This window comes from Hemitrygon akajei, chromosome 12, assembly GCF_048418815.1.
Source record: "Hemitrygon akajei chromosome 12, sHemAka1.3, whole genome shotgun sequence".
Classification (NCBI taxonomy): domain Eukaryota; kingdom Metazoa; phylum Chordata; class Chondrichthyes; order Myliobatiformes; family Dasyatidae; genus Hemitrygon; species Hemitrygon akajei.
The window spans coordinates 23,442,963-23,457,276 of record NC_133135.1 but is presented as its reverse complement, the minus strand read 5'-3'; the positions used below and the strand labels follow the sequence as shown (position 1 = coordinate 23,457,276).

General features: G+C 40.3%; 1 protein-coding gene across 1 annotated transcript in view; it reads left to right on the top strand.

Annotated features, from left to right (window-relative positions):
- The window catches only part of LOC140736797 (calponin-3-like), a 67,046-nt gene extending 53,779 nt beyond the window's left edge, over nucleotides 1-13,267 (top strand). The window contains exons 5-7 of the mRNA XM_073062727.1: nucleotides 5,961-6,077; nucleotides 7,531-7,677; nucleotides 11,762-13,267. Of these exons, the coding sequence (XP_072918828.1) occupies nucleotides 5,961-6,077; nucleotides 7,531-7,677; nucleotides 11,762-12,115 (618 nt within the window). The 3' untranslated portion in view covers nucleotides 12,116-13,267. The remainder of the gene's footprint in view (nucleotides 1-5,960; nucleotides 6,078-7,530; nucleotides 7,678-11,761) is intronic.
- Nucleotides 13,268-14,314: the final 1,047 nt, after the last annotated feature.

The window sequence follows — 14,314 nt, the reverse complement described above, 5'->3', positions numbered from 1 at the left end:
GTAGTGCTAACATTAGTGCACTTCTGGCATCTTGTAAAGGAGGCTCATAAACTCAAACTCCTGAGGTCAATAAAAATGTGAAAGTGCTATGCATACTGCTGTTAAGTAGAATTTGACCCAGACTTAAAAGATAATGGAAGTTGTTTCCATTACCATAGTAGTGAAACTTCCACTGTTGTAAATCAGTAACTCTGGTCTAGGATGTACTGAATTTTATGGAAAGCTTGTTCTTCACACAGCAATGAGCATTCACTCTGATACATTTGTTCTTTTAATTCCTCTCCTTTTCCACTTCTGATTTTCCAGTTATAAAATTACTTCATTAAATAGAATATATATATTAAAAAATAGTCAGGTACTTGCGCCAGTCTTGGACCAGTAGCTGCCTCCTCATTGGACTAGTACCATAGCAGTATATTAACTAAAGCATTTGCTTCCTTTGGGGTGTTTTGTGGTTTTTTTTTGCTTTTTTAAAAATGGTGTTCTTTATGTCTATTGTATTTTTTTAATGCATTGGATTTTGAGTAACGATCATTTCATCCTCCTTTACCCTCGTGTACTGAAGAATGACAATAAACCATCTTGAATGAAGCTCTGATAGTTCCCCATTATTTCTTTTGTTCTGTCCTTACAATTGACAGAGGCTTTGGGTTGTGCATCTGTTTGCTGTCTTATTCTTTTGGGGGTTGAATATCTAAGGATATTCAGTATTTGAGGAGGATCAGGAAAAGGAGGTGAAGACGAGTTCACTAATGAGAAAGGATACTAGTTCAGAAACTGAAGATGTGGAATCAGTTTGTATGGAGCTGAGAAGGTTGGAAGAGGTTTGTCACCCATAGGCCTCTATATATAGTGGTGTTGGGAGCAGCAGCAAACATTCTCTTTTTAAGATATAGAAGGGTCTATAGTAATCATTGCCAGTTTTATTACCTTGTATTTCTTTACAGCATGGAATCAGCCCATCTGGTTTAAAAAAAAGTGAAGTCAAGTGCAGGTCTTCAATGACAGAAATGGGATAAATCTCAACGGGAACAGAAAATTTGCAAAGCAAGTGAACAGATATTTTGGTTTTGCTTCATAGATAATATAAATGGCTTTCCAGAAATGTTAGGAAACAGAAGAAGAGAAAATGAGGCCAGGAATTTAGTTCTGGTAAGGAAATAGCGCTGGAGGAAAACACCAGTACTGAAAGCTAATTAAATTCACAGGGCTTACCCCGAGTACTATTGGAGTTCTTGATTTCCAGAATTAATCTGCAGAAAAGTTGGATTGCAAATACAACTTCATTATTTAAAAAAAGAAAGAAAATGAGAAGCTTGCGAACCAGTTAGCTCTGTATCAGTGTTTGGGGGGGGGGGGGGGGGGAGATTCTAGGGCTGTTATAGAGGGTAACATGCCATTTTAAATATATCAGTGGAATATGATAAAGTCACCATGGTTTTCTGGTAGTTTAGTTTTAGAAAACCTAACCATGGAATAGATGAGAGGGAAACAGTGGTGTGATGTCTCCTTCCAGTAAACAAAATACCTCCACCACTCCCCACCCCCACCCTCACCTTTTACTATTTCTCCCCTGTCTATTATTTCCCCTGAGTTCCATTCTCCTTCCCTTTCCTTTGTACACTCTCCTCTTCTCTGGCCCTTGATCTTTATTGCCCACCTGGCTTCACCTGTCACCTTCCAGCTTGTCTCTTCCCCCCCCCCCCCCCCCCCCCCCCCCCCCCACATTCTAATTCAGCCATTTTGCCCCTTCTCTCTCTCTCAGTCCTGAAGAAGAGTCCTGGCCCAAAATGTCAACTGTTTACTCATTTCCATAGATGCTGCCTAACCTGCTGAGTTCCTCTAGCGTTTTGTGTATTGGATTTAGCTTTGGATTTCCAGCATCTGGTGGTGTGATGTAATTGGATTTTTGGGAAGCTGCTGATCCTTCCCTGTATATGCTCCCAATACCATGCCCTTTAGTTGGCATGAATTGAATATTAGTTGACATGGGTGGGGGGAGGGAGTATGTTTGTGTACACGAGCTTGCTAGGATTCTACAGGGATCAGTGCGTAGACCTCACTCTCAGTATATATCACTGATCTGAGGTGGATGGGCTGCTACAGCAACAGAAGACCATGAACTTCAGCAAACAGTAGCCACTTTGTTAGGCGACTTCATGAAGTGACCACTGAGTGTATTCACTGCACATTTACACATTTTAGAAACTTGCTAGTATTGGTCAGACATGCAACATTAAAAAAAACAGCTTTCAACAATCATAAAGAGTAAAACATTGTATAAAGGTTAAATTGAGGTTACAATGTAAACAGCATTATAAAAAATAGCTTCAAGTGTTTACAGTGCAGTGATGGGGGGAGGGAATTGAAAATGCCTCCAAGAGGACCACAACCATGTAGCAGGGTTTGGAGGCCTGAGTGCCTCAATGACCTGGAGGGCAATGTTGCCTGGAATCAGGGCTTCCTTTATGCTTTGATTCTTGGTAGGATCACCCATGCCAGACAGGTTAAAGGGTAGAGGCCTGACTAAGAGTGGCCCATCTTAGGGGGGGTGGGGGGGCATGTTCAGCTCAGAGCTAACGACCCTGACTGGTAATACGGAACAGTTACAGAACTAGCAATGAAGAATCCTTTTACATCTGAGTGACGGTATTCCTGAGCCTGCACCCAGGACTTGCATGACCGACAGTAGTGAAAACCAAGCTACTGGCACAATGAAGGAAGCCCCAAGCACCACCAGAGATGAAGGACCTTCACTGGTACCCTAAACACCAGTGGTGTAACGGACAGTAGGTTAACTAGAATGGTTGATCTACCTGAGGGAAGGAACTTTTAAGATGGCGTGAATTTAAAATTTTTTTTTAATGTGCCTTTAGTGCTTTCCAGAAGGGAGCTTTTGGAAAAGGCAGGTTGCCAGGTGGATAGTGCCTGTAATTATGTTGCCTGCCCACTATTAAATAATATTTAAATGTTCAGGGAAATGTTGTCCAAAAGGACCAGAGGCTTCTCGCACAGCAATTGTGCTGGTGCAGCATGCAGGTAAGGCAGTCTGCGTTGTGCGTTGGTTTTCACAGCATGAGGATCTGAATAGAAGAGGGTATGGTATGTTGCTGCAGTTCTGCAGGAGCTTGGTGAGGCTACCAAGTGCTGTGTGTAGTCCAAGTCTAGCCGAACAAAAGAGAGCGAGTGCCCCGAAGGTTCACCAGACTGATTCCCGGGATCACAAACACGAGAAAATCTGCAGGTCTAGAGATCCAAAGCTACACACACAAAATGCTGGAGGGACTCAGCAGGCCAGGCAGCATCTATGGAGAAGGGTACCGTTGACGTTTTGGGCCGAGACCCTTCTGCAGGACTGGAATGGATGGTGGGGGGAATTGGAGGAAGAAGTACAAGGCGGTAGGTGATGGGTGAAACCGGGAGAGGAAGGATGAAGTAAAGAGCTGGGAAGTCAATTGGTGAAAGAGATACAGCGCTGGAGAAGGGAGAAGTGGGGTTAAAGGTTAAAGTAACTGGCCACTATTTGTGTTTTTCTGTAGTGTTGATACAAAGATTTTTTTTTAAAAAATGTTCCATTTTGACCTTGTGTGTGAGCCTTTCCATTGCCAAGCCAGTGTTTATGCTTAAATCTTTGGGTAAATGGATACAAAACAATCCCCTTCACATTAGATCGGATCAGTGGCTGTGTACGGTAAATACATATTAACTAAATGTTGACTAAATACAGTAAGTTATACAAGAAACTACTTTGAGGCCAAAAAGATATTCATTTCTTTTAAGGGTTTTTGAGCCAAGCAAGCAAAAAGTCTGCTTGAAGCTATTTCCTGGAAGTTAGTCAGGTTTGTGAAAGATTGGGGACTGAGGTATCACGGAGATCAATGTGGGACCACTGCCCGTCTTTCAAATAGAACTCTTTGGAACTGGGATCGGAAATGATTTCAAGACTTAAATTCCAAATTTTTGAGTACCATTAATAAGATGATGGGTGTCAGTATATTTTTAGATGTGCTGAAAGGGAATTTGGTTTTCTTTTTAAAAAAAGGGCAAATGAATTGAAACGCTTCACTTTAGTTGGATAACTTAAGTAGCTAGCCATCTGGACACAAGCTGGGGTCTGATCAGTCCCGGCTGGGTCACCTGGAGAAGGATGTATGATGTTGAAAGACTCGAAACACCCGATGATTCCCGGAACATCACTGAAAATGTGTCCAGAGGCATCAGTAGATGTATATACTCAGCAGGTCTCTAAATTACTCCTGTGAATAAATACTGTTGGTAATTTAAGGATACACTTAATATCAACAAGTTCATAGCAGGGGTTCATTTCTTAATGAAGGAATTAAGTCAGGGTCATATCCTGATTGCTGTGCTGTCTTTTGTTCTGCTCTTCCTGTAATAAGAGTATGGAGGCTTTGGAAAATAAATTAAAAATTTACTGGATTTTTTTTCCCTCTGTGGAGCATACCAGAGCTGAGATCTAACTGCTGCAATTCCAATAGGTCTCGATTATAGGTGCAAGGATTATGATTTCCTCTGCATAGCTGGCTGTGGTTAGTGCAACACTATTACAGCCCGGGGTGTCGTAGTTCAGAGTTCAGTTCTGGCGCTGTCTGTAAGTTCTCCCCATGGCCACGTAGGTTTCCTCCAGGTGCTCCAGTTTCCTCCCACACTCCAAAGATGTACTGGTTAGTAGGTTAATTGGTTATTGTAAATTTTCCTGTGGTTAACCAGGGTTAAATTGGGTTGCTTGGCCATGTGGGCTTGTTGGGCTGGATAGGTTTGTTCTGTGCTGTATCTCCAAATAAAATAAGGAAAAATAAAGGTCAGGCTGAGCTTCTTTAGAAGGATCACACTGAGTGCTGAGTTGATAAAGGCCTTACTATTAATGGTAACATTGAGAACTGACTTGATAAGGTCTTTAGTGTTAACGCTAACAAACAGCTGACTTGATAAAACTCTTCAGTGTTTTGACTAGGTGGCTGTAGGTCATAACTATATTAAAAATTACAAGAGAATTTGGAGAAACTTTAATGTTTAAATCGTAAAACTTATCATTCACAGTAATTGTGGCTAGTAGCAGTCTGTCTTTGAGCAGAGGCTAGAAATGTATGAAAGAGAAAGAGATGTAGGTCAGCTGAGGTGAAGCAGATGGGGTGGGGGGCATGGAGGGGAGGTTTATGTCAAATATAAAGGTGTCTAGAGACTGTTAGCCAAGTGGCTGGTTTCAGTGTTATCATTCTTGGCAGGATGAAGGGGGCAGCTGAACAAATTCACTACAAAAAGTAACAAACGAGGAAATCTGAAGATGCTGGAAATCCAAGCAACACAAACTTAGCAGGCCTAGGCGACATCTATGGGGAAAAAAAGTACTGCCGATGTTTCAGGCCGAGACCTTCAGTCCTGCCGATGGGTCTCAGCCCAGAATGTCGACTGTACTTTTTTTTCTGTAGATGCTGCCTGGCCTGCTGAGTCCCTCCAGCATTTTGTGCATGTTACTCACTTCAAAAAGTGCAAGATTTGTGCTCTCCTAATATAAATGGAAATCGATACGGTAATAATTTGAATCAACTTTCTTTTCTGGATAATCATGTAAGGTTTTAATTCAGTGGCTTGGAGTTGAAAATTTAAAAGGGAATGTGATGAGGCTGAAGGAAGCCCATTGAGGGGTCCAAAACATTAAGTTTGATCAAACCAACGTGAGTATGTTTCCTCTGTTAACCGGGAGTGTTTCTGCTAGTTAACTTTCATTTACTAAGGCAGTTCCCTTGGGAATTTGTATCTGATTTTTCAGGTGTGTTTAATTTTTGTCTTCACACTTATAAGTCTCCATGTGCTGAATGCAATTTACTGTAAATTTTTGCAAATTACTTTCATTATTTGAACAGGAATTGCTGTCTAAGTTGGTTAGTCAGATGTGGTGGTGTTCCAGTGTTGATTTACTTCATTCTTTTTCTGGCCAGGCAAAAACTAAAGGCTTTCAGACAAGAATGGATATTGGAGTTAAGTATGCAGATAAGCAAGAGAGGCACTTCGAGGAAGAAAAACTGAAGGCTGGACAAAGTGTAATTGGACTTCAGGTACTCAGTGACTTTTTATTACTTTGTAAATGGTGATCAACGCCTTGATTTAATTTGGAATGTGTGAGCGACTTGGTAGCATAGTGGTTAGCGTAGCTACTTTACACCGCCAGCCATCACTGATCGGCATTTGATTGCTGCCACAGTACGCGAGTTCTCCCTGTGACCATGTGAGTTTCCTCCAGAAGCTCTGCTTTCTTCCCACAGTCCAAAAGCAGACTGATCAACGATAGTAAGTAGTTGACATGCTGTTCACCATGGTAACACAGTCCTTGCTGATTTGAGTTGACACAATTGACACATTTCACTGCATTTTTTTTGACATTTTGATGTACGTGTGATAAATAAAGCTAATTTTCTGTTCTGCATTTTAATAAATATATTTTGGAAAATAGCGAAATTAGAAAGGGAAAAAAGCTCCATTTTGTTGTTGGTTACCCAATTTTGTTTTATCTAGACTAGGATTAGGTTCCTAATTTATCAATGAAACAATGTCAGGCTGGTGGAGAATCAGTGTCGGCTGTGAATGAGTATTGACATTATGTAAAACAGGGACACCGTTGGCTTCCTGGCCAAATGGTCTCCAAGTTCCTGTCACAACATTTGCACTGTATTTATAGTATGTGTTGATTCCTGAGGTTGGTGTGAGGACTTGCAATGCACTTGTTCTGATGCTGTTCTGAGTAACAATCAGTGGCACATCATATCAATGTGGCTAGTAAGAGTGGTTTTGAAGGTAATTGGTCTTCAGGTGTGTGCCTTAAGTTGGTCATGATGTGCAGTCTTCAGGTAGGATCATTGGAACCAAATTTACAACTTAAAAAAAATCATCCAACAGCAGGCAGATTTTCAAATTAGTATAACTTCCTAAAAACTATTATTGTTTGAGATAGTTTCCCTGCCATTTTTCTGTTTCTATCATAAGCCCTGATTTGAAACTACCTGCATTCTAACTTTGTAATTATTCCTTTGACTTTCCCCATCTCTTCTGGGATGGAGCTCAGTAGGTACTGATCATACTTTTACAACTGAGCTTTACTAAAATGAGTCTCATATGTACAGTAATAATTAGCTGAATTAACACCGTTGTGCAACTTGAAAATTGATGGGACTCATTTGTACTAAGGTGTGTGGCTTCAGGGCCTCACTTTTCTCATTGAAATGGCTAATGCAAGGGGGCAGAATTTTAATGTGACTGGAGGAAAGTATAGAGGGAAATGTGAGAGGTAAGATTTTTTTTTACATAATGTGGTAACGTAATGGCTGGCCAGGAGTGAAGGTAGAGGCTGATACATTAGGGAGATTTAAGAAACTCTTAGGTGCATGGATGATATGTAGGAGGGAAGGGTTAGATTGATGTTAGAGTGGGTTAAAGGTTAGTCCAGAATTGCGAACCAGAGGGCCTGAACTGTGCTGGAGTACTGTATGTTCTTAAAAATAATCTTTATTTCAGATGGGAACCAACAAATGTGCCAGCCAAGCGGGCATGACTGCCTATGGCACTCGAAGACACCTTTATGATCCAAAAACTCATACTGAGAAGCCATATGATCAAACAACCATAAGCCTTCAGATGGGAACAAACAAAGGTGCAAGTCAGGTAATGTAAATAATTGTTCCTGTGTATTTTGATGCAGTGCTGTTAAGATGCGTGTGTGATGTTTTGTTTGCTTGTTTCTGCCCCAGGTGAAACTGGAATCTTGCCAGATGACTAATTTGCATTATTATGACTCATGTAATCATCCTTGTTACAATCTTTATCATCATCTTTGTTTACAACAACCACTTTGCTAAAGAAAGAAGCAAGACATGGAAGGAAGAATAGGCTGTTTGGCCACACTGTACCGTGAGCCTGTGCTCTTTATAGATTCTGTTATGGGGACAAGTTTACTATTATATACCCTGTCTATATCCATCATAGTTTTGGATCCCTCTATCAGGACCTCCTTTGGCTCTCTCTGCTCCAATGAAAGTAAATCCAGTCTATCCAATCTTTCCACATAACTGAAATGCCCCAAATGGGCAAAAGTCTTTCTCCACCCTCTGCAATATAATCATTGCAATTGATCTGCATTACCTTAAAGTCTTATCAAATGTACTGAGTCTGCACAACTCCTGGATGGTGATTTCCTAATACCCAAAGAAACTTTACGAATAGCAGCCCACATATTTTAAGACTGACATGTTCCATCTGTCAAGCTCTGTAAGAATTGTGTGTCTCTTCTCTTTCATTCCTTCTATCCATCCCTTTGTTTTGTTACCACAGCACAAGCAGAACCCAGCTACCTTGGATTTGTTCACCCATTCACTTAACTTTAGAAACAACCTCTTCTTCTCTGTCATCAGATTTCTGAATGGGCCACAGACTCCCTCAGCTTTTCCTTCTCTTTTAACACTAATTTGTTTTTTATTTCTACATGTAACTTGCAGTAATTTTATGTATTGTACTAAACTGCTATCACAAAATAATGCTTTTCATGACTTATGTCAGTGATTATGATTCACTAAACCAGTCTTAAAAGAAGTATGTGGGGGTGGGGGGAAGCTGTTGGCTACTGGTGTTTGCAGGGATCCTCTCACCCCCCCACTGATGTAACAGGCGTTTTGAGCAAACGACGTGAATGCCGGCTCTTACCGCCTCGGCTCCACTTCCCAGCATTCAGGTTTGATGTTATTCAGAGCAGTTTGAGCCAGGGGAGTGGAACACACCTGGATGCTGAACTTCTGACAAAGTTAGTGGAACAGATTGTGAGCACAGCATGCAGTGTGTTGCACATGATTACAGACGAAATGGCCGAGTTGCAAAAGTCTTCAGAGGCAGCAAGATTTCAGCAGTAAGGCAGATAATGGTGATGTAAAGGCAGTTTGTTAAATGTAGCAGTTTCATTGACTCAGTGACTCTTGGAATTCCAGCCTACGGATATCCCTTGCAGAAAAAAAACCTTTTTAATGTATGTTTCTCTGTATACAGGTTTCCCCCGCTATCCGAAGGTAGAGCGTTCCTATGAAACAGTTTGTAAGCCGAAATGTCGTAAAGCGAAGAAGCAATTACCATTAATTTATATGGGAAAAATTTTTGAGTGTTACCAGACCCAAAAAATAACCTACCAAATCATAGCAAATAATACATAAAACCTAAAATAACACTAACATATAGTAAAAGCAGGAATGATATAATAAATATACAGCCTATATAAAGTAGAAATATTGTATGTATAGTGTAGTTTCACTTATCAAAATCAGAAAGACAGTGAGCCAAAATCGATTTGGAGGGAAAAAAGCGGCACGTACATGCATGCGCACACAACTGCCTGCACAAGGCTTCATGGTCATTGTAGTCTTTATCAGGGTAAACACACGAATAAAGTGGGTGCCTTTTTTTTGTAAAAGCGAAAACCCTCTTTGGTTAGCGAAAACAGGTACTAATGTAGGTCTTTCGTAACGGCAAGCTGTCGTAAAGCAAACGTTTGAAAAATGGGGGCCACCTGTACATACAGTTTGATCCACGTGTGATAACAGCACTGATCCACGTACGTGTGTGCCTTAGTGATTGGGGTGGAATTGATTACACTTTTCACATTATGTTAAAATTTCTGTAGGATAAGGTCTGCAGTACAAGTCACAGCAGGCACTAAGAATGGTATGGATGGGACATTTGAAGAATGTTTTAGTAACTTGTTTGTAGATATTGAAAGGTCTCAGCCCAAAACATCAACTGTTCATTACTCCCCCATAGGTGGTCTCAGCCTGACCTGCTGAGTTCCTCCAGTATTTCGTGTTACTGTAGGTACTTTACAAAGTTCAAAGTAAATTTATTAGTGTATATATGTCAACAGGTACAACCCTGAGATTAATTTTCTTGTGGGATACTCAGTAAATCCATAATAGAACCAATGAAAGACTGCACCAATTGGGTGTTCAACCAATGTGCAAAAGACAACAAACCGTGTAAATACAAAAATAAAGAAATGATAATAAACAATAAAAATCAAGAACCTGAGATGATGAGTCCTTGAAAATGAATTCATAGTTTGAAGGGAGCATTTCAATGATGGGGCAAGTGAAGTTGAGTGGTTATCCCCTTTGGTTCAAGAGCCTTACAGCCAAAGGATAATAGTAATTCCTGAACCTGATGGTGTGGGTCCTGAGCCTCCTGTACCTTCCCAGTGGCAGCAGTGAGAAGAGAGCAGGTCTTGTTGAGGTCCCTGATGATGGATGCTGTCTTCCTGTGACAACACTTCATGTAGATGTACTTTTAATGAAATCCTTGTCATCAATCTGCTTATTTTAGTAGCAGATGTAATATTGTTGGGTCTTGCCCAAAACTTTCAATCCTGCTTTGTTCAGTTAGTCTCCAGCTGCTGAGCACCTGTACCTGAGTAAACAGTCATTCAATGCCAGTGGCTGGTGGTCCTGCTCAGGATGTTCTCGTCTCCAGTTTTGCGTTCCTTGCATTTCTTACTCCGTAACTTTTTCTGGTCCTTTATATAAATTCAGATTCCCAGGAGTTGATCTACTGAGTTGAGTAAATTTTTTTTGGTTCCATGAAATACTAACAAATCCAGATTTTCTAGGCTCTGCAAATTTGGCTTCAGGTAACCACCATGATACTTGCATCTTCTGATCTGAACAGATGTGACAAAATCTGGTATTTCTTGTAAGCCTACATGTCAGAGTCAAAATCAGGTTTATTATCACCGGCATGTGACGTGAAATTTGTTAACTTAGCAGCAGCAGTTCAATGCAATACATAATCTAGCAGAGAGAAAAAAATAATAATAATAAATTAAAAAGCATAATTAATAAATAAGTAAAACAGTTACTTACATTGAATAGATTTTTTTTTTATGTGCAAAAGCAGAAACTGTATATTTTTTTTAAAAAGTGAGGTAATGTCCAAAGCTTCAATGTCCATTTAGGAATCGGATGGCAGAGGGGAAGGAGCTGTTCCTGAATCGCTGAGTGTGTGCCTCCAGGCTTCTGTATCTCCTACCTGATGGTAACAGTGAGAAAAGGGCATGCCCTGGGTGCTGGAGGTCCTTAATAATGGACGCTGCAGCTTCTTTCGGTCCTGTGCAGTAGCCCCTCCATACCAGACAGTGATGCAGCCTGTCAGAATGCTCTTCACGGTACAACTTTAGAAGTTCTTGAGTGTATTTGTTGACATGCCTAATCAATATAGCCACTGTCTTGCCTTCTTTATGACAACATCAATATGTTGGGACCAGATTAGATCCTCAGAGATCTTGACGCCCAGGAACTTGAAGCTGCTCACTCTCTCCACTTCTGATCCCTCTATGAGGATTGATATGTGCTCCTTCATCTTACCCTTCCTGAAGTCCACAATCAGCTCTTTCATCATTTACTGACGTTGAGTGCCATGTTGTTGCTGCGGCACCATTCCACTAGTTGGCATATCTCATTCCAGTACACCACCTGAAATTCTACCAACATTGGTTGTATCATCAGCACATTTGTACGTTTAATCAGTGCATTCCAGACACCTTTACCCAGAGTACAGTGAGATGGCCGGTTGTTTTTGTCAAATCGGGTGTGATGACAAAATTGAGACTGGTAATGGCCCTTTGAACTTTGTCTTACCAATACCTTAACCTGGACAAATAATACATTCCAGCATTAAAGTCCTGATTGCTTGATTTTTTTTTTCTCTTCACTTTTTCTAGGCTGGCATGACAGCCCCAGGTACCAGAAGGCACATCTATGACCAAAAGGTGTCAACAGAGAAGTGTGACACCTCCACAATATCATTGCAGATGGGCACCAATAAAGGGGCTTCCCAAACGGGTATGACTGTATACGGCCTGGGACGACAAGTGTATGACTCCAAATACTGCGCCACCCCAACTGAGCCTGTCATTCACAATGGAAGCCAGGGAACGAATGGCTCAGAGTATAGCGATGGAGATTACCAAGGTGACTATGCAGGTGAATACCCAGATGAGTATCCTGTAGAGTACCAGGATGAGTATCAAGGAGATTACCGCGGTGATTACTCTGATCACGGTGTTGATTATTAATGATCAGTATTATGGCCCATGAACTAGCTAGACAGCTTTGATTTTGCTACAGTCTTCCATGAATTTAAAGGCCCTAAAGATTGGATTCCTGGCTTTTCTGTACACAGCTAATCCATAAATCAGTATTTTGCTGTCTTGCTTTTCTAGTTTTTCTTTCATTGCCACGTGCTGGTAACAGTAATTACCACTTTAAGTACTGGAGATAATTGATTTTCACTCACTTGAAGGAAAATTCCTAAAAATCAACTTTTCAGAATCCGTACCTAGCACCTCCCCACTTTTTAAAATTTGGTGGATTGATATTATTTACCACATTTATACACATTTTGTTGAATCTTGAGAACGCCTGAAATAGTCACTTTTTAGGATATCCCTGAAACGAATGCAACATAATTGTTGCACAGAGTTGCTGCCTGTTATGACACTGTGGCAATTGATAAAGTGCTGAAATCAGTGTAAGTGTGCATTTACTGCTAGTCACTGTCATATTCTTTAGTCGTATAATTTTTCTAATCTTCATAACCTAAATTAATGGGACCAATGCCTTTTCAAATACACAACCTTAAGTGAACACAAAGCCAAGATGAAAATCATGTTTGTTAAGGTGGATTATAGCCCTTAACGTTTGTAATGATCAATTTTCAATTTCTCTGTATAAGATTTTTTTTAACTGTGCCATTCAACACACTTGTGGTAAAGGGCTCAAAGCTTAACTTTGTTAAATGGTTTAATCATGCCTTAAACCTTTACATCCTGGAATGCTGAACAACAAAACTAGTTATGCAGTATGAAAGTAGCAAACACTTTTACATCTTTATGTAACGCATTGTTGGGATCGTTGGGGCTTTGTGTGTATGAAGAGACTAAAGCTCGTGACCGAAAACTGAAATGTTCCTTTCACTATCATTAACCGAATGGGCAAAGCAGGTTGCAAATTTAGGTGACTGAATAAATGCCTGTACTAAAAAGGGACAGTACAAATGCTGTATGCTTTCTCATTTTTGCTATAGATTAAATGTATTTTACTTATGTGCCATATTTTATCCATGTAGGAATTCTCTCCTCATTTTTGTATTTATTGCCATTTTCTTTGGCATAAGTCTTTGTGTATGGTCCATTTTTTTGTGAATAAAAAAATTACTATAGAAACAACTTATTTGCACAAATAATCGTCTATTCCTTTCTTGTCTTCTGATTGCATCTCCTGAAAGCCCTTTGGAGCACATCTAAATGCTCTATATTACAAGTTGTTTTAGATTTGCTGCATGCAAATGAATGAAATTTCTTGTACAGATTTCATCTTGGTTCACCATATAACTGATTTCCATTGCATTTTATTTCAATGCTCCTTTTCATAATGTCCAATTAGCTATCACTGTGGCTCCACTTTCCCCAACATTGGGAAGATTAACAATTCAGTGAAAATTCGGTGCTTTTCAGAATTTGTATTATTGAAATATTAACAGATGAAATATTTACTGTTTTGAAATTTTATATACTCTAATTTTCATGTTTTAGCAGCTGGTATGAGAGATCAGTGCAGAGATGATCGCTCACCTACATGCTGCTCTGCCAGTTAAGATCTTTACCCATTTCTGCCTGAATTCGCCATGTCAGCAGGTTCTATTAGTGTCTATGTGACTGAGTGTCAATACCCCACTGCTGATAGAAGATTAGCAATCCTCTGAACCAAAACCATTCCGCCTCCTTCAGGCTCAAGTTAGCTGACTATTTTATCCCATAATGCAGATGGAGGAAACATTTACCCATAAATTTGTTTTGGAATCTTGCTATAATGAAATTTCTCCCCCCCGCCAAAATGGTATGGACCTATTCCACAGTTACTGTTCCCTTTTTGCCGGGGTCAGATTGTTGCATCTGCATTACCACACTTCTTGGACTGAAAGTACATAGCTCCTGGAGTGTCAACACAAGTTGGTTGTAAAGGTGTGTGGATTGGGCATTGAGAGGAAAAGTTGGTAAGTAATGTTGCAGGTGTACAGAACTCCAGATGGCGCAGCTGAGGATGATCAATTGTCTTGTTAGAGAAGTTGGGTCAGATGCAGCAAAATTGTAGATGAAGTTCACAGCCGATCGAAGGTAGGGACAGAAACACACCTTTAAATTCGTGTTAGATCAATTCAAACCAGAAGTATTGAAGATACTGGAAACATAATAATATCACGTGGAAAAGCAATG